Consider the following 24,140-nt stretch of genomic DNA (forward strand, 5'->3'; position numbering starts at 1 on the left):
CTGGCTCTCTGTGGCTCTCCCTTTCCATGCAGGCTTTCAAACCTGCACTGATTTCCCTTTATTTAAAACAGACCAACAAATAAACCACATTGTATCTGGTATGCTGTTATCTGAATTCAGCAAGGAATCAGCATGAAACTATCTAGGTTTTTTTTTTTTTTTTTCGGTCAGAGCTTCCAGCCAGGCATCAGTGGGATCTCCCTCTCCATCCCATATTAACTATTAGATAAATAGCATCACTTTCTGGTCACTTGCAGCTATTTTGAGTCAGGTCTAATGTAAAGTTTCAATTCCAAACCCAACGTAAAGCTCTTCTCTGCCATAGACCTGGTTTGTGTCTCATGGTGCTGGAGGTGGAGGGGGGCATGGGGTGCCCTTTTGCCCTTCCTGGTCCTCCCTATAGGAGGCTCTGGTGTGTCGGGAGGGGAGAAGGAGAGGAAAGGACAAGTGTTCTCCCTAACTAACATTTAGATGGGCCTCCATGTGGATTGTCCCTGCTTCTCTCGCTGATGATGAATGACTGTCCATGCTGTGTGTCAGGCTTCCAGGAGCAGGTTCTCTGAAGGACTCCCCAAAAGGGTGTACACAGGCCAGCCATTGGCATCCCCATTGGAAGGTTCCCTAATGTTGGGAACCAGGGCCTCAGCCCCGTCTCAGTCCCACCTTTCAGAGTATATCCTGCAGTCCCTGCTACTGGGTCCACTTGGCTGGCCCACAGCCTCCCTGGGTGAAATACTAGCCAAGCTCGAGCCAGCTGCCTTCCACGGTGTCCATTATCTAATGGGCCCTCTGTGCCAACCTGTGAGGATACCAGCTGCTTTACTGCCTCCTCTCTATTCCCTTTTTCCCGTTCTGGTAGGCACAGGGTGGTGAGTGCCAGTCTCTCTGATAGGAGACCATGCATTTGTGAAGGATTCTCTTGAAGCCCCTCCCCATGCCTGTGCTGCAAGTTGGCTTCAGGGATCTGGAAGATGGAATTGAGCACCGAGTTTGCCTTGATTCCTTCACTGTTGGCAAGTGCTGGATGCCAGAGTGGGCGGGGTCACCCCTGCTTAGGCCATTTCCTTTGCTCTGTCATTACTCTTTTTTTTTTTTTGACTAGTATGCATATTGATGTTCTCTAAGTTAAATATGGCATTATAAAGCTCCACCATACTGGACTTCTCTTTGATGTGATCAGATGCTTTTGAACATCCAGCCCTGTTTTCCCTATTGAGGGTGGTGCAATGGTATTTATGTAAGGAAACTTTTGGAGTACTTCTATCTCCTGCTCTGACAAGAAAATGACCTTCCTCCCCCATGCCAGGCCACACGTCAGGGGAGGCAATGACAGTGCCTGAAATTGAGAAAGATCCAGACTGACTGGAGAGCTGGCATCATCCTGCACCTCTGAAAGCAAGGGCGAGGGTCCACCTGGCAGTATGGGTGTCTCAGCTCTGTGCACCCCTCCCTGCTGGGGCCCTCCTCACTCAGAACTGAGCTCATTATGACCTATGGGGTGTTCACTGAGTCCAAAGCCCTACCTGAGCTTTTGTCTTACATTTTCCAGTGGCAAATCTTAATTCTTAAATTCATTTTATTCCCTAGGAGCACCAGGAAACAAACATGTTGTGATTTTTGTTGATGATTTAAACATGCCCAGACTGGATCGCTATGGCTCTCAGCCTCCAATTGAATTACTTCGGCAGTATCAAGATTTTGGTGGATTTTATGACAGAAGCAAACTATTTTGGAAAGATATACAGGTTACTTTAGGTTTTAAATTACTTTGTGTGTTTAAATTTAAACAGTAAGAAAAGATGATATATTTGTTTGCTAAGGCTGCCTATAAAATACCACTGACTGAGTGACTCAAACAACAGAAATTTATTGTCTCCCAGTTGTAGAGGCCAGAAGTCTGAGATCAGGATATCAGCAGGGTTGGTTTCTTCTGAGGCTTCTCCCCCTGATTTTCAGATGGCTGTCTTCTCCCTGTTTCTTCTTATGATCTTCCCTCTGCATCTATCTGTGTCCAAATGTCTTCTTCTCATAAAGACACCAGTCATACTGGATTAGAGCCCGTCCTAATGACCTCAGTTTAACTTAACTACCTCCTTACAGACCCTATCTCCAAATATAATCACATTCTGAGATACCAGGGGTTGAGCCTTCAACATTTATTTGGCCAGGAGAAAAGGAGGACATAATTCATCCTCTAACCTATGGCCTTTTATATGTGTTTTTTATATGTGACTCAATTTATTTAATCTATATTACATTCTTACCCTGCTTTATTCAGAACATTCAGGGACAAGTGAGACAGGCCGGCCTCCCCAAAGGCTCAGCTTCAGGGGGCAGATGGACACATGTATTTATAACGCAGGGTGATGAGTGGGGAGAGACTGGAGGGAGGCAAGGATTGAGGCACTGGTTGAGGATGAGACGCCTTCCCAGAAGAGATGATGTCGAAACAGGATTTTGGGGTCAGAGCATAGCAAAGTAAGGAAAAGGAGCATTTTGCATCTCAAATCAGGGAGTGTTGAATATCATGGTGCTGTGGAATGTGGGTGCCAAAGTGGCAGAAGATGCAAAGGTCAGCCCACATGGTGCCACAACAAGGAATGTGGATTTATCCTCTAAGAGATGTGCAGCCCCTAGAGGAAATGTTACAGAAAGATTCCCTTGGTTTCAGGGGAGGGGTGGTCTGAGAGGAGGCAAGACCAGAAGCAATTACAGTTATGATGTATTGGTCAATTGAAAATGCTATGACCGAAGGCTCATAGGAACCTAACTTTGTATTTCCCCTAAGAACAATGGTTCAGTGTGTGTAAGTTCAGCATTCCAGTGATTTTATAGGACATAACTACTGCAAATAACAAGAATCAACTATACTTAATATTTGTTGAATGAATATCTTTTAACCTAACATACAACTTCTTGACAATTTTTTAAGACTAAATGTTTATATAGGTGTATTTCTACAGATAGAGGCACTAGCTGAGTGACCTTGAGCAATAACTACCCAGGGTCTTGATTTTTTTTCATCTACAGAATGAGGGTAATGGTAGTGATCTCCTGAGGTGGTGATCTCCTAAGTCAGATAATGTGTAGGAAGACATAAGGTAATGATTTCATATGGTACGTCCTCAAAAATGTGTTGGTTCTGAGTCCTGCCACTGGTATGGGCAGATGTCATCTCTTTCTTTGTGGGCTGACTTGTGTGGACTTCTTCCCACCCAGGATGTAACAATCGTATCAGCATGTGCACCTCCAGGTGGTGGCCGCAACCCTGTGACTCCCCGCTTCATCCGACATTTCAGCATGCTGTGCCTTCCAATGCCCTCCGAGCACAGTCTGAAACAGATTTTTCAGGTGAGTGTGAACTTAAATCTCAGCAGGAGGGAAAAAGAAAACATATCTGTTCCAAAATTCCCAGTCAGAATAGGCTGTTGTGTTTCAGAGGAGCCCATCTGTCCCTTTTCTGAGCAGAAACCAGGTAAACACAGGGGCATCTGGGCAGTAGCTGATGGTGAAGCAGAAGAGCTAGGTTCCTATCTCACAGAGTCAAAGAATGAATTTCATGAACAAAGAAGAGTGAGTAAAGTGATAGAAGTGTATTAAGTGAGGATACAGAAAAAGCTCTCAGAAGTGAGAGGGAACCCAACAGGGTTGCCACTGAAGGCTTTTTAGGCTGGTATTTTATTGAAAACTTGACCAGAGAGTTTGTGGCTTTGAGTTGTGTTGTCTTAGTTTGAGCAAGGACTGTTGATAATACCCTTAATGACTTGACTTCTTTGTGGTCTGGTCATTTTCTGTGATTACATTGTAGCTGCCAAAGAAAAATACTTCCTAAGATCCAGGGCCAGGTGGGCTGGTCTATTCCCTTATCTCTTGTTTCTTTACATCTCAACTTTTTTGGGACTTTGTTTTGTGAGCCTGATTCCATGGCCCCCTACCTATCTCTCCCTATCTAGCCCTGCCTGTCCCTTACACAACAGGCATTTGCATCATTGCCTTCTGTGTTTGTGGTCTCAGAGATAGTTTTAGGGATGCAGAAAGACTGCCAAAGACTTTATCCTGGACCCTTGATTCTTGGCATTCAGCAGATGCTGTCTACTACCCAGACCCCCTCTCTGTTCCTCTCATACCTGACCACCAGGTCTTGTGTGCCCCACCACCCACCAAACACAGCTCCTGATATGCCAGCAAGCTCAAGCAAAACACAGCTAACCTAGAATTCATTGCCTCACTGCCACCACCACCTCCAACAAAAACAACCACCCAAATTCTTCTACCTGTACACATTTCCCTAAGGGGCCACTTCCTTAAATGGGAAAAATAATTGTGCCTACTCTATAAATAAATGCTTAGCAGAAGTGTTCAATAAAGATGCAACATTACTTTAAGTGGAATGACAAGAGAACATGAAGCAGCACAACTAGAGTGAGCATACCATAACCAACCAGAAAATGCTTATAGAGAAGATTGCGAGCTGTCTTGGGAGACAAGAATTGACAGGGAGGAACAGATCCTGGGAACAGTCAAATGCAGTCACGGGGGCAAGAAATGGTGATGTGGGCACACAGGTAGAATCAGACAGGTAGGTGACTGGTTTAGAGAAGCTGACTTTAATGATAAATCACTGAGGAGCCAAAGAGGGGCAGTGACACTGGCATTAAGTGAGCCTCTGCATTCACCAGCATTGGCCTCTCCTTCCAACAGGACCTCTCAGAGGAGAAAAAGGAACAGAGCCATCACATACACAACCTTTTAGTACATGAAAAGTGGTTTTCATACTGAAATAGCTTATATCCATGGGAAATTATTTTTAATGAATTTAAGGTAGTTTCAGTAAGTTGTTTAGGAGCTAATGCCAAAATGACATAAGAATCACCCATTTTGAAAAACTTCTGTTTTTTCAAACTTTTGTCTTATAGAATAATTTAGAACATGAAAGAGTGGGAGTGTATCTCCTATAACAAAGTACAGAACAAAACATGAAGTGGGTAACAGGGAGAACACAGGCATAAGAAGAATTTCTTTTAACCCCCTCACATTTTGTTGAGATCTATTGGGTATAATTTGAAGTTTGAGATGGGTGACTCCCAATCATTCTATCATGACACACTTTGTGATGTGATCAGCAGTGAGGTATGTCCCAAGTAACCTATGCCTGATGATAAAATGCTGAATTTACTAATTACTTCATATTTTAATAAATGAAAGCAAACTCAAGGTTATCCCAACAAGAATGTCATTCCTAATCGTTCCACAGTGCTCTCTTGGTGGGAAGGAAAATATGGAGTCTGGGCTCCTGGAAATGAAATGATTCCTTACCCTCAGGCTTCTCCACAGGAACTGTGTCATCCATAGGGACATCATCCAGCAAGCACATCTCAGCTGAAAATAGGAGCTGCCTCTCCCAACTGTAACTTACAGACTACTATTTAACACTTGTGCTAAGTGTAGGTAGAAAAGGAAATGAAAAGCACCAAAACTGAGAGAGATCCCAGGGCCACTGGGTTGAACTAGATTCAGGTGGGGAAGCATATACTCCTCACAGACAGGATATTTTCCCTATAGAAGAGAAGAATTTACTCTAGACCTATGGATCCCAAACTCTACTTTCCATCACAACCCATCCAAGCAGTACTCAAGAGTTCATGGCCCACTTTCCCTGTGCTTGGTCACTGTACAAGGGGAAAGAACTTGGGGGGACCAGCAAGAACTGAAGAAAAGCAAATCAATATGTTAAATTTGTCATTAGCAACATGAAGTAACTAATTTATTGCTACCATCTAAAAGAAGCCTCTGAGTCTAAATGGTAAATGTACAGTGTGTTTGCAGGAGGTACATAATGTTTTTAACCATCTATTTCTAAAACAATCAGTACTATCACTGCACTTTCTTTGAGAAAGACTCTGAGAGTCTGTTGCAAGTTAGCTAAACAGCACATATATGCAGGGAGCACATAACTAAAGACAGGTCAGAATTTGCCATGTTTTGGATTATGTGTGGTTATGGGTAACTCACCCTTGAGCCACATTCATACATGTCTTAGTGTTTACTTATTGAAAATGTATATACCAAAAATGTATATCACTATACATTCTAAAGGTAAGCTAAATAGCACAGAACCAATTAAATTGATAATGTCATTAAATTAGATATAATTTCTAATTAGAAAGATATAACATCAGTAATTAAAAACAATGATCAACTCCACGAAATATTAATAGTGTCCTCATGCCAAAGCATCCTTCCCCCAAACTTTGGGAATTCTGGCTCTCTCATGTGTGCATATTCTTAGTAGAAGCTTTTCAAAGTTGTCAAATATGTCATGTGAGCCAGATCTTTGAATAGAAGACCAAGCTGTGGTCCTCAGTAAACTCTAGAATGACATGCTAATTTTAATTTATGAATATCAGTTGAGTAACCCTTAATTTCATTTATTAAAGAAATATTTAGGAGCATCTACCAGGTGATAGACATTGGTACTACATTTTTTTTAAGATTTTTATTTATTTATTCATGAGAGACACTGAGAGAGAAGCAGAGACACAGGCAGAGGGAGAAGCAGGCTCCATGCAGGGAGCCCGATGTGGGATTCGATCCTGGGACTCCAGGATCACACCCTGGGCCGAAGGCAGGCGCTAAATCGCTGAGCCATTCAGGGATCCCCCTGGTACTACATTTTAAACAAATCAGATGTCATCTTTGTCCTCATGGAGATAGATAATAAGCAGATAACTGAACTAATATGTATTATATTAATACTAAATATAAAAAACTAATTTAGTTACATTTATATAACTATTTTTATATTTTTGTGATAAAGAATAAACAGACTAGAATTTTGATTTTTTATGTATAGTATATATATAATATGTATAGTAAAATTTTTATTTTAAATTTTATTTTTATTTTTATTTTTATTTTATTTTATAGTAAAATTTTTAAAATTTTATTTTATAATTTTTATTTTATTTTTATATTTAAAAATATTTTATATTTTTATTTTATATTAAAATTTTATTTTTATTTTATTTTATTTTTATTTTATATAAATTTATATTTATAGTAAAATTTTTATTTTATATTTTATGGTCCTACTCAAAATGTGGGCCCTATGGAGAATGTTAAACATATGTTGGGGGCCCGGGGGCGGGGGGTGGGTAGCTCAAAAGATAGTCCTCATAAGCTGCTAAAACTAATGTTCAATGAGGAGGCTCGTTGAAATAAATACTTGAGTTTATTTTAAAATATCTCATATATGACAGCCCAAAATCTAGTCACAAGGACTGACTAACAAGCATCAATGTGCATTCTGGTGGCTTCCCAACCATCATGATGGGAATTTACCTATTTAAAAAATCTATAATAATTGCCCCAAGCATCTAGGAGCAGCAGGCTAGCTAACATATATGTCCTCAGAGATTGTGGCAAGTTATATATGGGAAGATGAGAAAGCCATGAGAGTCACTGACAGGAGGAATCAGGGAAGGCCTCTCCAAGGAGATGACAGGTAACCTAAAACACAGGAATAAAAAAGTCCCTGCCAGCAGAGAGCCCTAAGGCAGGGGGATGGGGTGTGGGGAGGTGGGGACTGGAAGGGTTGGGGGGAGTAGCCATGCAGAGACCCTGAGGAGAAGGAAAGAGCCTGTGTGGCTGGGTCACAGTGAGCAATGGGGAAGAGGCAAAGTGAAGAGACAGGCAGGTAAGTCTTGACTCACAGGTGAGGGCAGAGCCTGATCTTCCTGACTGAAGGTAACCAAAGGGAGACAGGAGTGGAAATGGCAAGGCCAATAGGAGAAGGAGGGGCTGAAGAAGCCCAGATGAAAGACCCCGGGCTGGAATGGGATGATGTCGGGGAAGCAGAGAGGTTCTAGACTACATTCAAGCTAGGCTGTGGGGGACAGACAAGGGAAGCTGTCAAAGGAAACTTGCAAGTTTCTAATCCAAGCATGGGGTGGGGCCCAATGCTGAGACCGGGAAGCTCAAGAGGGGTGTGTTGTAGATTTGATGGAGTTGTACCTTAAACATACATGAGGATGAAGTCTATGGAACCTTTGGTCATGTACCCATAAATATCCGAGAGAGGCCCTCAGCTCATTTCCACATGCCACAGAGGCACCTCACAATGACCTCTGAACCCACAGGGAGCAGAAATCTAAATTAGGTGGAGAGCAAGTTGGGTCAGATCACTGGTCAGAAACAAATGCTGCTCAAGCATCACCAGTCACAGAAGACAGGAGTGAGCCTATTCTCAGGGACATATTCTGAAGTGAATGGCAGAGTTTTATCACCCATATGTCCTCGCATAGGAATTCAGCTGATTATTATTAGAAAAAGCATAATCAGATCTGAAGTATTTGAAAGATAAATTTTTGGTGTTAAAAATATCTAACCCAGTGGATAGTCTTTCCTCCTTTGTGGAATATTAGTTGACCATAAAGTTGAGGGTCCACTTCTGGGTTCTCTATTCTGTTCCATTGATCTATGTGTCTGTTTTTGTGCCAGTACCACACTGTCTTGATGACCACAGCTTTGTAGTACAACCTGAAATCTGGCATTGTGATGCCCCCAGCTATGGTTTTCTTTTATAATATTCCCCTGGCTATTCGGGGTCTTTTCTGATTCCACACAAATCTTAAAATAATTTGTTCCAACTCTCTGAAGAAATCCCATTTTGATAGGGATTGCATTAAATGTGTAAATTGCCCTGGGTAACATTGACATTTTCACAATATTAATTCTGCCAATCCATGAGCATGGAGTATTTTTCCATCTCTTTGTGTCTTCCTCAATTCCTTTCAGAAGTGTTCTATAGCTTTTAGGGTATAGATCCTTTACCTCTTTGGTTAGGTTTATTCCTAGGTATCTTATGCTTTTGGGTGCAATTGTAAATGGGATTGACTCCTTAATTTCTCTTTCTTCAGTCTCATTGTTAATGTATAGAAATGCCACTGACTTCTGGGCATTGATTTTGTATCCTGCCACACTGCCAAATTGCTGTATGAGTTCTAGCAATCTTGGAGTGGAGTCTTTGACCATCCACTGGAAAAAAGACAGTCTCTTCAATAAATGGTGCTGGGAAAATTGGACATCCACATGCAGAACAATGAAACTAGACCATTCTCTTGCACCATACACAAAGATAAACTCAAAATGGATGAAAGATCTAAATGTGAGACAAGATTCCTTCAAAATCCTAGAGGAGAACACAGGCAACACCCTTTTTTAACTCGGCCACAGTAACTTCTCGCAAGATACATCCATGAAGGCAAAAGAAACAAAAGCAAAAATGAACTATTGGGACTTCATCAAGATAAGAAGCTTTTGCACAGTCAACAAAACTCAAAGACAACCTACAGGATGGGAGAAGATATTTGCAAATGACGTATCAGGTAAAGGGCTAGTATCCAAGATCTATAAAGAACTTATTAAACTCAACAGCAAAGAAACAAACAATCCAATCATGAAATGGACAAAAGACATGAACAGAAATCTCACAGAGGAAGACATCGACATGGCCAACAAGCACATGAGAAAATGCTCCGCATCACTTGCCATCAGGGAAATACAAATCAAAACCACAATGAGATACCACCTCACACCAGTGAGAATGGGGAAAATTAACAAGGCAGGAAACCACAAATGTTGGAGAGGATGTGGAGAAAGGAGAAAGGAGTGCAACTCTTACACTGTTGGTGGGAATGTGAACTGGTGCAGCCACTCTGGAAAACTGTGTGGAGGTTCCTCAAAGAGTTAAAAATAGACCTGCCCTACGACCCAGCAATTGCACTGCTGGGGATTTACCCCAAAGATGCAAATGCAATGAAACACCGGGACACCTGCACCCCAATGTTTCTAGCAGCAATGTCCACAATAGCCAAACTGTGGAAGGAGCCTCGGTGTCCATCGAAAGATGAATGGATAAAGAAGATGTGGTTTATGTATACAATGGATTATTACTCAGCCATTAGAAACGACAAATACCCACCATTTGCTTCAACGTGGATAGAACTGGAGGGTATTATGCTGAGTGAAATAAGTCAATCGGAAAAGGACAAACATTATATGGTCTCATTCATTCATTCATTTGGGGAATATAAAAAATAGTGAAAGGGAATAAAGGGGAAAGGAGAAAAAATAAGTGGGAAATATCAGAAAGGGAGACAGAACATGAAAGACTCCTAACTCTAGGAAACGAACTAGGGGTGGTGGAAGGGGAGGTGGGCGGGGGTGGGGGTGACTGGGTGGCAGGCACTGAGGTGGGCACTTGACGGGATGAGCAGTGGATGTTATTCTGTATGTTGACAAATTGAACACCAATAAAAAATAAATTTATTTTAAAAAAATCTAACCCTTTCACATTATGTTTCTTGTTCTAGGCCATCTTAAATGGCTTCCTCAGTGACTTCCCACCAGCTGTAAAGCAAACCGCACCAAACATTGTAGAAGCCGCAGTTGAGATTTACAACAGATTGAGTGTTGACCTTCTGCCAACACCGGCCAAGTCCCACTATGTCTTTAACTTGAGAGATTTATCCAAATGTGTACAAGGTAATGTATGGAACTCTCATTCTCTGACCTGCAAACTCCTTTCATTTCCATTCATCCCCAATCTTTCGGTAGAATTGTATGTACACGAGTCTGTGTGCCCCGCCTGGAAATCCTATTACATGTCCCCTATTCAAGTCACCCTCCACCACCACCTTAGGCTGAGGACGTCATAGCTTCCCTCAGACCACCAGCGCCTCCTTCCATTTCTTGCTTCCAGCTGATAATGTGTCTTCTTATTTCACTGAAAAAAAAAGAAAAGAAATCAAACCAGAAGTACCTCATCTTCCAAATCTCCACCTGCTGCCTTCCTTCCCCGTAGTGGTTGAGTTGGCCCTGGTCTGATCACGTGCCAATACCCCCTCAGACACTGAATTCCCTCCCCTTCAGCCTACTCAAGGATTTTGCGCTTATGTTGTATGGTTCATCTTGTCTGCCATGTACACCTATATGTAGAGTAAATATTCTCCCTATGCCTGTCTGCACTGTGCTGTGAGAAGTGAAGGGTCCCCAGAGAGAATGAACACTTCAAGGACTGCTATCCATAACTGCTTTTGCTGTAACTTGGTATTACTAGAACTGTGTTGACCGTTATAATTTATATCCATACAAAGAGTAATCAGAGTAACTTGGAGTAGAAGCCAGAAGGACCAAGGGCATTTGGTGAGGACTGAACCTTGGGAAAGAATGAGAGAGGGAATTGGAGTTTTGAAAACAGTGTAAAGGTCAGAGGTGGGGGTGAGGGGAGTTACTAGAAGCATGTTTGTATATTAAAGAGATGTAACACTCCTCACTTAACATGTGGCAACCCAGTGTAATAATGAGATGAACATGGCCTGTACTGTGAAGTCTGACCACTTCGCCTCTTCAGTTAAAGAAATATCACAAAACAAGAAAAAGGGTTTTGCCAGATAATGTGTCCAGTTTTACTTTCAAAAAGTGAGATCACTGTTATTCTATGAGTGTATACTTGAGTTTATTTTAAAATATCTCATATACAAGAGCCCAGAATCTAAAATCACAAGGACTGACTTACAAGCATCGATGTGCATTCTGGTGGCTTCCCAACCATCATGATGGGAATTTACCTATTTACAAAATCTATAATAATTGCCCCAAGTATCTAGGGGCAGCAGGCTAACTAATAAATATGTCCCCGGAGATTGTGGCAAGTTATATATGGGAAGATGAGAAAGCCATGAGAGTCACTGACAGGAGGAATCAGGGAAGGCCTCTCCAAGGAGATGACAGGTAACCTAAAACACGGGAATGAAAAAGTCCCTGCCAGCAGAGAGCCCTGAGGCAGGGGGATGGTGTGCTTCCCCACTAGCACCCTAGTGGGGAAGCAGCCATTTGGGGTAGTGTGGGGATAAAGCTGGACTTAAGGATTTTCTAGTTCAACTGTTACTAGATATTTCACAAATGTAGACGTTTCCTTTTTTCCTTTTCTTAAAAAAACAGGTATCCTCCAGTGCGATTCAGGAACAATAAGAGAAGAAATACAGATATTTAGACTCTTTTGCCATGAATGCCAAAGAGTTTTCCATGACCGGTTGATTAATAATGAAGATAAGCACTATTTCCATACTATTTTGACAGAAATGGCCAGTAAATATCAATTATTATTTACCTGTTCTTTTTTATGTATATTTTTTATTGGAGCTCGATTTGCCAACATATAGTAGAACATCCCATCCAGTGCCCCCCAGTGCCCATCACCCAGTCACCCCTCCCCCTGCCCACCTCCCCTTCCACTACCCCTTGTTCTTTTCCCAGAGTTAGGAGTCTCTCATGTTTTGTCACCCTCTCTGATTTTTCCCACTCATTTTCTCTCCTTTCCCCTATAATCCCTTTCACAATTTTTTTATATTCCCCATATGAGTGAAACCATATAATGATTGTCCTTCTCCGGTTGACTTACTTCACTCAGCATAATACCTGCTCTTTTTCTTTCTTTGGTTGGGGGGGGCAGGGGCCTATAAAAGCAATTTGATTTCTACAAAGAAAAACTAAAATGAGCTTAGATAAAGTAAAGCAAAATAAATTTTAGTTCATTCATGGGTAAAAGTTTTTCTCTTCGATGATTCAATATATAGACATATATGAAAGATTAGGGAAATAATTTTATTAAAATTCAGGAAGAGTTAATATTTTAAGTTCAGTATAGAATTTTAAGTAGAAAAGGGAAAGTAGGAGAACCAGCATTTTGTCTGCTAAGAAGCCAGGATATCTCTAAAGTATGCCTTATTTATTAAATGTATATTCAATATCTATTATTTAATAAAATATTTATTAATATTAAGCATTCTTAATCTTAAATCCAGGAGATTATCAACCAAACTAAAATGGTGTGCTGTTAACATGTCTTTCTCTCACTTTCATTTACTAGTTAAGCCTTCTACGTAAAGTAACAGCTGATATTATTCTGTATATCTGATTGAAATACTACATTCAAGCTTAACATATATTAAAAATTGATTTTGTTTTTTGAATAGACAAACATTTTGGAATTGCAATTGGCCTGGAATATTTTTTGACTAGACCCATCATCTTTGGAGACTTTATTAAGGCAAGTATGTTGAATTGACTACATTTGAAGATAAATAAAGCATTTACTATTTTACAGTTCAATTTCATATTTAACAAGAACTTTACATCTCTGAAGATTAAAGATATAGACCAAGGGTTGGCAAACTATGGCCCCCAGGCCATATCTATCCCATTGCCCATTGTTGTAAATAAAATTCTGTGGAAACACAGCCAAACCCACTTGACCAGGTACTGTTTTTCATATGGTTGCTTTCATATTACAAGACAAAGCAGAGGGGCGCCTGGGTGGTTCAGTGGTTGAGCATCTGCCTTTGGCTCAGGTCGTGTTCCCGGGGTTCCAGGGTTGGAGTCCCCACATCGGGCTCCTTGCATAGAGCCTGCTTCTCCCTCTGCCTATGTCTCTGCCTATCTCTCTCTGGGTCTCTCATAAATGGCTAAAAAAAATCTTAAAAAAAAAAAAACAGAGTGGAGTACTTGCAATAAAGACTATATGACCTGCAAAACCTAAAATACTTATTATCTAGCCCTTTAGAGAAACAGATTCTAACTTCTGATCTAGTCACATTCATTTTGGTAACAGTCTGAATCAGATACCCATCAGATTTTTTATATGGAAAGAAGCAGGTTTAATTTCTCAACCCAGGACTAGCGTCCCCCTTGCTGTATTCTGTATAGCTGTTCAGCGTGTGCTCACATGCTTCCAGCAGCTAATTAGGTAGCAGTGCTGCCCTCCTCATTTCAGGGTAGCTCTCATCAGTAGCAAATTTTTTCTTACATTATGCTCCTCAATTTGTACCTCCAATAACGTGTACCTACCGGCTCTAATTTTACCTTCTAGAACTGCCTTGAATAAGTCTTCCATCTAACCCCCCTACCTATGCTGATGGATGTTGTTTTACCAAGTTGACTCTTGTTTGGGTACAACATTCCTAGTATCCCCAAGAGGGCAGGGGCTGTGTCTGTTCTGTTTGCCCTAAATCCCCAGCTTCCTACTCAGAGCTAGGTATAGCTCAATCAGCACTGGTTAGACAAAAGAATGAAGTTGTCTTTATAATTGCATGTATGCAATTACCTCATCACCATGGTAACCCTGACAAATAAAAAAGATAAATAATTCATTTATATGCAATATATCTATTTAAATGTATTATTAAAAATGAAGTCCAAAGTTTGTTTCCAGGTAGTGATTATATTTCCCATGTGTTTCTACTGCTATAATCATCAAATAGGGGAATAAAGTAAAGGGAAAAGAACAATCGGATCTTTCTTGCATTACATATAAGTATTTTAGTCAATGGCTCCAAATGAAAATGCCCCCTGGGCAGTTGCTACAGCAAAGAAAAGACCTCATGGACAGGTCCACACAGGACTTCAAACAGGAACTCAATTCCCAAATTGAATTTACCCAAAATTTCATTCTCAATGATTTATTTAATCAGATGACAGCTGTGTAAAAACTACATGTAGTTCTGGAATGATTGTTTATATTCATAACAACCTGGCATGCATAACTTTCAGCCCATTTAGCTTCTCTGATGTCACCAGCCTGAGAGCAAAAGTACAAAACCAAAGTAAGAACAGTGAGAAACTGGAAACCTATTTCTGAGCTCCCTTGTGAATTTTATAGCAAAGATCATTGAAACTCCAATGTTCCATTTGAAGTTAAATGAAATGGATTTTCAGTTATCCATGAAAATCTGAGTTGCTTAGCCCCATTTCCTTGGTTTTAATATAATAGCAAGAATAGCTATATATATATTATGTATATATAATAGCTATATTAGCTATATAAATGTATGTATATAAGAATAAATATATGTATAATAGGTATTATATATATAATATGTATGCAAATGATTACATAACAGATAAAATGATGTTCCCTCCTACAGTCATGAATATTGTGTATATTTCTGTATCATAACTGATCTAACTAACTTGGTCCCTCTCCCCTAAATCATCTTACAGTTTGGAGCAGATAAGATGGATAGGATTTATGATGACATGCCTGATATGGAGAAAATCGCAAATGTTCTAGAGGACTATCTTGATGATTATAACCTTATAAATCCCAAAGAAGTAAAGTTGGTCTTCTTCCAGGATGCTATAGAACATGTTTCAAGGTATAGTACTATTAGGTGCCCAATAATGCCCTGATCTAATTTATTTTGTATTAAAAGGTAAGAATTAAGTTATGCAGAAGTCTTTAAATAGATTGCAATACGGACAAGGTCTATGAGCAAATCTTGCTATAACGTAAAAGTTATCATATATATTATATGTTTATATATATATATTTTAGAAAGGGGATGAGAGGGGGAGAGAAAGCAGGGGTGGGGAGGGACAGAGGGAGAGGGAGAGAATCTCTTTTTTTAAATTTAAATTCAATTTGCCAACATATAACACCCAGTGCTCATCCCATCAAGTGTCCCCCTTAGTGCCCGTCACCCAGTTACCCCATCCCCCCTCCTCCCCTTCCATAACCCTTTATTTGTTTCTCAGAGTTAAGAGTCTCTCATGATTTGTCTCTAACTTTTCCCCATTCAGTTTCCTCCCTTCCCTTAGGGTCTCTTTCACATTTTTTTATTCCACATATGAGTAAAACCATATGATAATTTTCTTTCTCTGATTGATGAGAGAATTTTAAGCAGGCTCCACCCCCAGTGTGGAGCCTGATGGAGGACTTGAACTCAAGATCCTGAGATCATGACCTGGGCCAAAATCAAGAGTCAGACACTTAACTGAGTGAGCCACACAGGTGCCCCTTTTATATATTTTAAATATAAGTGGCATGAACTTTCTGTGGAATCCCAGGGGTTATTTGTGCTAAATATTAATAGATTGTTTTTGTTTGTTTAAAATGCCGTCTTATTACAAAAAAAGGATATAAGGTAGTTTACAGAGATACATGTACAATATAATAAGGTTGATTACATACATGCCTAAAGAAGGGGTTCAAGATTATAGCAAAATGAGTGAAATCCAAGGATTATAGATTCCATCTGCTTATAAGTCTCTTACCTATTGCAAATTTCCTTTGAGGGCCATCCCTGATAAATAGGTATCTAGCCTGAATATCTGTAGTCCTTGAAGCATATAGCGCTTTTTAAAATGTTTTTGTTCCAGTATAATTAACATACAGTGTTGTATTAGTTTTGGGTATACAATGCAGTGATTCAGCAATTCCGTATATTACTCAGTACTCATCATGACAAACACACTCTTAATCCCCTTCACCTGCTTCATCTCACACACACACACCCATCAATTTGTTCTCTATGGTTAAGAGTCTGGTTTTTTTCCTCCCTTTTTTTCTTTGTTCGTTTATTAAATTCCACATATGAGGGAAAAATCATATGATGCACCACTTTTTAAAGTGCACTTGTATACTGTTGGACAACTCCAAATCTGCTCCCTGTGACATCTGGTATCTGTCCCATCCTGTGAAGTAGTGGCAATAATGGCATTCAGCGTGAATATAAAACCATGATATGGAGTATCTCATTTAACTGTGATAATACCTCTCTATTACTCAATATCCTAATCTCTCTACAAGTATGGTTCAGAGAATGTTCCAGTGGTCTGTTGCTATATAAGCTGCCACCCTTAGTAGCTACATTATTTCATGATCTCATGGTTCCCAGTGGTTCTATCTTGGGGTCTCAATGCAGTGTAAAGTCAGACCTGGAGCATGTGCCACATCTCTGCCTCTGTCTCTCTAGCACGACAGCATAAGTGTCTGGGATTCTCCCACGGATCTGGGCTCCAAAGGCCTGTGCCCTGAAAGCCACGAAGCCAAATGGCCTCTCATGACTTAGCCTTGGAAGTCACAAAGCATTACTTCTACTATACTCTGTTAGCCAAAGGAGTGACACAGGCCCATCCAGTTCACACGAAGGGGTCAGAGACTCCATCTCTTGACAGGATCAAAGAGCAAGTAGGACCAGAAATAGTACTGCAGCCATGTTTGGACAATACTGTGTATCACAGAGAGATTAGCTGAATTGTCCAAAGTCCCCTTAAAGGTAATAGGTCATAGGCTTACTGAGGCCTACTGAGAATCTCATCTAGTACTTGCAGCAGGTGCCACCACCCCAAATGGATCCACTTTTTTCAGTACAGCCCTCAAAATATTTGAAAATCATGACCAGGCTCCTCTTAGTTTTATATTCTCTGGGAGGATGTAACCCAGAGCTTCCACTATTTCCTGTTAGGGATTATTTCCAGCCTCAACATACTGAACACTTGAGAATTTCTCCACATGCCACTTAAAAATGTGATATCCATACTTGATATAGTATTCTGTGCAATCTACAGTGTGAAGTGTGTTTAAGGACAGGATTTCCCATGGTTTGCTACCATGGCAAGAATTCAATGACTTTGTTTTTTTCCTTTGTCAACTATGTTTTAGTGTGGCATCATGTTAAGTTTGACAGTTAAATCCTCAGGACTTTTTTTCTATAAACCATAAGCAATCAAGTCTTTTATCTTTCCTATACTTCTGCTGTTTAATTAACTCTAATTCAATAATTTGTCACAACCCCAGTGTTACACAACAGTTTGTCACTGGGTTGTTGAGATACCACTTTCTTCTCACCTATCCCCCTGCCAACATACCCGCACACTACTTCCTAACAGCATTTATCCTATAGTTCACACAGGCCTTAAGCCTGCAAAGAAAAAAATAATGGCAGTACTCTGGTCTGAGGAACTTCGTGGAGAACAGATCAGACGACAGGCAAAGTCAGCTTAATTTTATTTATAATCTTTCTGACTTTTGTGAAAGAGAATCACTAGGCTACTCAAGGATTGCTTAAAATATTACAGGAGGAAATTAAAAGCCATTTGTAGAATGGAGGAGATTTGGTTTTCAGATACACAGAGGGCTGCTATGTGAATGTAGACATCTTTTTCTAAAAAGGATCAAGAGTTAGGAATTAGAGTAAACAAATGTCTACTTGTAAGAGCTTTCAAATACCTACTGCTGAGTAGCTCTAGGAAGGGCTTCATTATGAACATGAGTTATGGGACAATTACTAAATATTCAGTAATTTAGTAAACATTACATTTCCATTTGTTGGTAACATTTTAGACTTTTTTTTTTTTTTTTTTTTTTTTTGCCATAGGGTAAGTGGATAAAGGCCTTCTCAACTCAGAAAAAAAATTGTGTTTTTACTTTAGAGCCTGTGTTTTCAGAGGGCAATTTGCTTCAGACTGTTTCCACCCATTACATATGCCCAAAGTTGTCACTGCACTTCAAGGATGGTAAAACAGAACTCTATGAAAATGTAAGCCACTAATTAGGACAGCTGTCTCTTGCCTACTACTGTAGAGAAAATGTAACCTTGGAGGATTTCTTTTCTATCTATTGATATGTAAGTTGACAGAAAGAAGAATAACACCAGGAAGCAGAATGGACAATTTACTTGTTTCCAATAATCTAAGATGAAAATAATCAAATTACTGTACTATACATGAAACAAGGAAAGAGTAACATATAAAGTGCAAGATTTTTATATAATAGTCAATATTTCATCCACTGTAGAATACTTTATGGAAAACAGTAGCAAAACATTATTACATATCCCTTTACCTCCCAATTTTATACCTACCTGGGGGACTGAAGAGAAATAAACAGATGATCCAATGTGTCTTCTGTTAGATGTGCACTGTGATAGAGACATAAGAGTGGAAATGGTGCCTGAATCATCTATTTGCTCACTTCAGGGGAGGAGTTGGCAAAGGATCCTAGGAAAGGAGCCAACAAACTTCTTTTATAAAGGGCCAGGTGATAAATATTTTAGACTCTGTAGGTCATACAGTCCTTGTCACAAACTACTCAATTCTGCCACTGAAACAACAAAAGCAGCCACCTTCAATAAATGAATGAACGAGTTTGACTGTGTTCCAATAAGACTTTATTTATTTATTAGAATACCCAGTGATTTTCACATATCAAAATGTTATTCTTCTTTTGATTTTTTTTGTTAGCCATTTAAAAACTGAAAAACCACTCTTAGCTCATAGGCCATAAAAATTAAAAACAAAACAGTAAAGGGGCGGGGTTTGGCCTACATGCCTTTGTTTGCTGACCCTGTTCTAGACAAAGCTGTGCTATCTAGGAGGTCAAGGCTAGGAAAGAGCAGACTGGCCTGAGGGGGCAGGAGAAGGTGCAAAGCTAAAGGAGACAAATTGGAAAGTTTAATTGCTATTTGAGAAGATCCTGAATAATGACCTAAGAGTCGGCTTTGTCCTGGGGGAACACTTTTCAATGTGGACTTCCTGTTCTTTGCTCACACTACATAGCCTGTCTGTCCTCTGTCACCAAAGATAATAATGCATGAGGACTATTTAATCAATGTTTGCTAAGTCACAGCTTTTAAGATCTCTAGAAGTTGGTTACTTCAATTTAGATGACTTGTAAAAGTGTCTGAATTTCAGAGAAGAGGCACTCTGAGAGACACCGGGTAAGGGTCCCAGCTGGGGGACCTGAAGCAGGAGTGCAAGCCATAGGTCAAGAGGTGCCCACTCATCCCTACCTGACAATAATTCTCCATTCTGGCTCTGTGAGACCTAAAGTTTTGAACATAAACATCTGAGTCAATGATACAGGTTGTCGCAGGACGTCAACATTCGGAGAAAGCAACAGATACATTTGGAGCAATGTCCTATTCATGTCAGGGATTATCTTTTGCTAGAGAAAGTAATTGCTTGCCTTGAGAAGGACTCTGTCCAGGTCTGGGCACAGCTATCATGGCTGCTGCCTCCCCTCTGAGAGAGCTGGAGGGTGAGGTGCTATGCTCTATCTGCCTCAACTACTTGAGAGACCCCATAGCCATCAACTGTGGTTATGTCTTCTGCTACCACTGCATCATTCAGGTCTTCCTAGTGAATCTACTAAGAAGCCATTGCATTATTCTCTTTGTAAGATTGTCTTTAAGAAAGAAAATATTTGCCATGTGTGGCAGATGGCCAGCCTAGTGGAAAACATCTAGAGGATGAAGGTAGATGAGGAGAGACAACCCAAAGACGACGGACCACTTGAGCAAAATGCAAGAAGCTGTGTGAGCTACATTTGGGATAGTTCCACTATTACTGCAAGGATGACCAACAAATATTTTGTGTTATGTGTTGGGAGTTCCCAGAGCATAGGCATCATACTGCTGTTCTCCTGGAGAAGGATGCACAGACTCATCAGGGTAAAATTTTATTTTTTTCTTTTTTTAAAATTTTATTTATTTCTCCATGAGAGACAGAGAGAGAGGCAGAGATGCAGGCAGAGGGAGAAGCAGGCCTCATGCATGGAGCTTGACATGGGACTTGATCCCGGGTCTCCAGGATCATGCCCTGGAAGGCAGGCGCTAAACTGCTGAGCCACCCAGGGATCCCCATCAGGGTAAAATTTTAAACCATCTGAAGATTCTGAAGAAATATAATCCAGAATTATCAGTCCACAGGAGAAGATGAGATTCAGGCCCTGCAGACAAAATTGTAGCATAGGCAGGACATTGTGTCAGTGTTTAAACAGGGCCACCAGTTCTTGAGAGAAAGTACCTATTGGAGCAGTACCTATTGGAGTTAACTGGAAGGGACTGAGCAAGAGCTTGCCAAAGGCAGGAACAGCCATGTCACCAAGGGCTCTGAGGAATTCATCCAATTTCAAACCCATATTTATGAGTTGGGAAAAAAAGCCTCAGCAGCCAGCACTTGGGCTTTTGCAGGACCCAAGTATCCTGCAGATACCCCGGAAGAAGTTCTGGATAGAAAAGTCTATCGGTGCTGAAATCAAAAAGTGGGCAGAAGAGTTTCAGATAAACTTTATTCTTTAGAGAAAGGACTCAGGATTCAATGGAAAACTGAGGAGGGATCTGGAGTATATAACCATGAGGATCACCCTGAATTCCCAGATGGCCAATGGCTACCTCTCAGTGTCTCTGAATGGGAAGAACATGATACTCACTGGCTTGTGGATGAACAAATACCAGCATTGGTCAAAGATATACTTGGAAGTGAAAGTGGATAAACTATGGTGGGAAGCAGAGGAAGAAGAAGCATCAATGAAGTACTGGGGTGGAGCCAGTGGTATGTTTGGCACTAGCTGTCTTAGTGGATTAATGGGTACCACTGAAGGCTCCACTGGATATAGAAACAAGAATGAAGAGTTGGAGGAGTGGTCTCAGGAAAATGAAATATGGCCAAAATTCTGCCTGGCAGGGGTGGCAAGAGAGTCAGTGGTGAGAAGAGGACTTCTCAACTTCAGCCATGAGAAAGGATTCTGGACTTTGCAGCTGTCTTCAGCAGGGGTGAATATAGGGATTAGCCCTGAGCCTCTCCAAATCCTGTCCTACTGTCCAAGGCATATTGGAGTTGCTCTAGAATATGATGGTGGGAAGGTAACCCTGCCTCCTGTGGGCCACATAGAGCTTGGGAAGGGTGAAGTCGCACCTCTTAAGGTAGGGCAGTGGCCAGCAGCTCCTCGTTGTCATCATTATCATCATCACTATCACTGCTGGCCACTGGCTGGTCACCATGCACAATCTTATACAACAGGAAGATGTAGAGGCCAAGGAGCAACTGGGTGAGTGATGATGGGAAAAATCTCATGCAGCTACCCCCCACCCTATGGCTTAACTCCCTGGGGTCTGCGCAGGTGGAGGCCACATCCTCAGCAGCTGTGATCGCTAGAGCAAAGTTTGGGCTGGGCTAGAGAGGGCTCTGGAACTGACTGCTTTCTCCTCCCTCACACCCAGCTATTTTCCCACCTCTTGACTTGCAATCTGTAAAAGACAACAGTGGCTCACACTTCTGGAATTCCCAATTCCAAACCCCAGTCATTTGGGAGAAACGCACACAGGTAGCTGGAATCAGAGCAGCAGAGAAGTGTGGAAGAAACAAAGGGAGAGAAGCTGCTTTTAGTTTCCCATGCAAATCTCCACCCTCCCCGCATGCCCTCTCCCCTCTTGACCTAGACCCACTCCACCTGCAGACCTCCTCCCTCCTCATGTACCCTCTCCACCTTTGCCCTGTCCCCTCCACCTCAGCCTTCTCCACCTGCACCTGCTCCAACTGCCCACCTCTCCCCTCTCCCATGGCACACCTCCTCAATCTCTGAGGCTCTCCACCTTGTCACCCCTCCCCACCTCTCCTTTTTTTCTTCACTGACACCCTTGCTCTTGCCACAGATCTAGCTGTCCAGCTGGCTCCAAGAATGGCTCTGTGGGCAGGGGCACTCTCCCCAGTCCTGCCCCACCTGCCAGCCCAGACAGTATCTGCTTCCTTCACCCCTTGCAGAGCAGGCTGCAACAATTTCATCTTCATATCTCTAGATGGTTAGCTAGCTGGGCCAAGAACAACAACAGCCTCTTCAGAGGGAGGCTCAGTTACAAAACCCTGTGCCAGGAACAGCAATACTTAACCATCCACCTTCCCCATCACCCCGCCCTCACCCCACCGACACACACACCCAAAAAACCTGGTGTTCACAGTCCCACTTGGAGGATGGAGCGGATACCACCCACTTCACATACTGCAGACGCTGCCACCTGGCATAAGTGGCACCTCAGCCCTCTCAAGCTACTGTCCCCTGTGCACAGCCCGCTCCTGGCCTCCTCTGATCCTCCCCAATCCCATTCCATGGCCCATCTGCACCCCCTTCCCCTTGAAGCTGCCCTAGTGGAGCTTGGTGTGGCCCTGATGGACCAGCAGGCAGCCCTATGAACTTTGCCTTTGCCCATGCCCACCCAGTGACTCATACCTTCCACAGCATGCACATCCGAGGACCCTCAAATGGCAGCAATTCAACACTGTCTGCCAACCCCAGGGTCAGCACCTGTGCACTGGTACCTAGGGATCCAGGAGCATGGAGGGGCTGCAATGGGAAGGGGTGGGCCCTGGAGCCGGTAGCCCAGGGCCGGGGAGGGAATCCCATCTGCTGGTGCACAAGTCGGCAGTCCCGCCGGCCACACTGCAGCTGCCACCTGCTGCTCCTGTTCTCTGTGCTCCTGCTCTCAGCTCCTCCTCCAAGAGAGGAGGAAGAATGAATTCAGGACAAGTTGTGTTGACAACCTGAACAATCTGGACAACTGAGTGGCATTGGCCATATTCTGATAGACCATCATTAAGTTAATGGGAATTCCTTTCCAAGACCAGATTGCGGGTAGACAAGGAAAGTTACCAGCCAGAGTGATACATGCTCCACTGGTAACCAGAGGCCAGGTGTTCTTATTGCGGTAATGGGCCTACGGCAGGTTGGAGAGCCCCATTTTTAACACCTCTTAAATAACAGACTCCTTCAAGCCTCCACCTGGGTTGTTGGAGCCCTGAAAACTGCTAGGAAAAGTGAAGCTAGAAGATGAAAGTTTAGAAGAGAAATGGATAAGGATTAGATAGGAATCAGGTGGTCAAAAATATATACTTTATTATTATTGCTGTTAATCTCTTACTATGACTAAATCATAAATTACAATTTATCATAGATATATATATGTATATACGTGTGTGTGTGTATATATATATATATATGAAACATAGGATTTGTTACTATCCATATCCACTGGGGTCTTAGAATGTATACCCCATAAGCAGGGGGGACTGCAGTACTTTGTTTTCTTTAGAAAAAATAGTGACTATTTTTTTGATTATATGATAAACACACTTATTATAGAATTTAGAAAAGCATCTATAATTTCACCTCCTCACCCAGAGACAATCATTGTTAAAATTGTATGGTTCTTTCAAATATATTTATAAGTATATATAGACTTTTACAAAGTTGTATTAATATTAAACAGTATGCCATTAAACACTTATATTACATTTGCCTCCACAAACCTATATAATTAAATAGTATTTTAAGACATGGCTTTAACAGCCACATTTATGCCATACACTTGTATGTTTACACACATACAAGTCAATCCACACAAATTCATTTAACAAATATTGATGAAGCCCCTACTATGTGCTGTGCACTATTTGCATAGAGAACAAGACAGTATCCAAGCCCTCCTGATGGAGGTTACAAGTGTCAAAGGCTTAGCAGTGGTTTT

At 41.4% G+C, this 24,140-nt stretch overlaps 1 protein-coding gene and 1 long non-coding RNA gene across 2 annotated transcripts in view; one reads left to right on the plus strand and one right to left on the minus strand.

The window, feature by feature from the left end:
• DNAH6 (dynein axonemal heavy chain 6) overlaps window positions 1–24,140 on the plus strand; it is a 233,817-nt gene that overhangs the window by 120,015 nt on the left and 89,662 nt on the right. Inside the window, exons 40-45 of the mRNA XM_025994437.2 lie at window positions 1,588–1,745; window positions 3,220–3,351; window positions 10,374–10,545; window positions 12,004–12,150; window positions 13,038–13,111; window positions 15,061–15,215. Coding sequence (XP_025850222.2) covers window positions 1,588–1,745; window positions 3,220–3,351; window positions 10,374–10,545; window positions 12,004–12,150; window positions 13,038–13,111; window positions 15,061–15,215 — 838 coding nt within the window. The remainder of the gene's footprint in view (window positions 1–1,587; window positions 1,746–3,219; window positions 3,352–10,373; window positions 10,546–12,003; window positions 12,151–13,037; window positions 13,112–15,060; window positions 15,216–24,140) is intronic.
• LOC140599991 (uncharacterized) lies at window positions 1,848–18,790 on the minus strand. The gene is made up of 3 exons (XR_012003127.1): window positions 18,705–18,790; window positions 10,698–10,786; window positions 1,848–3,333 (listed from the first exon to the last, which is right to left on the minus strand). It is a non-coding gene; the product is annotated as an uncharacterized lncRNA (long non-coding RNA).

This window comes from Vulpes vulpes, chromosome 8 (genome assembly GCF_048418805.1).
Source record: "Vulpes vulpes isolate BD-2025 chromosome 8, VulVul3, whole genome shotgun sequence".
NCBI classification, from domain to species: Eukaryota; Metazoa; Chordata; class Mammalia; order Carnivora; family Canidae; genus Vulpes; species Vulpes vulpes.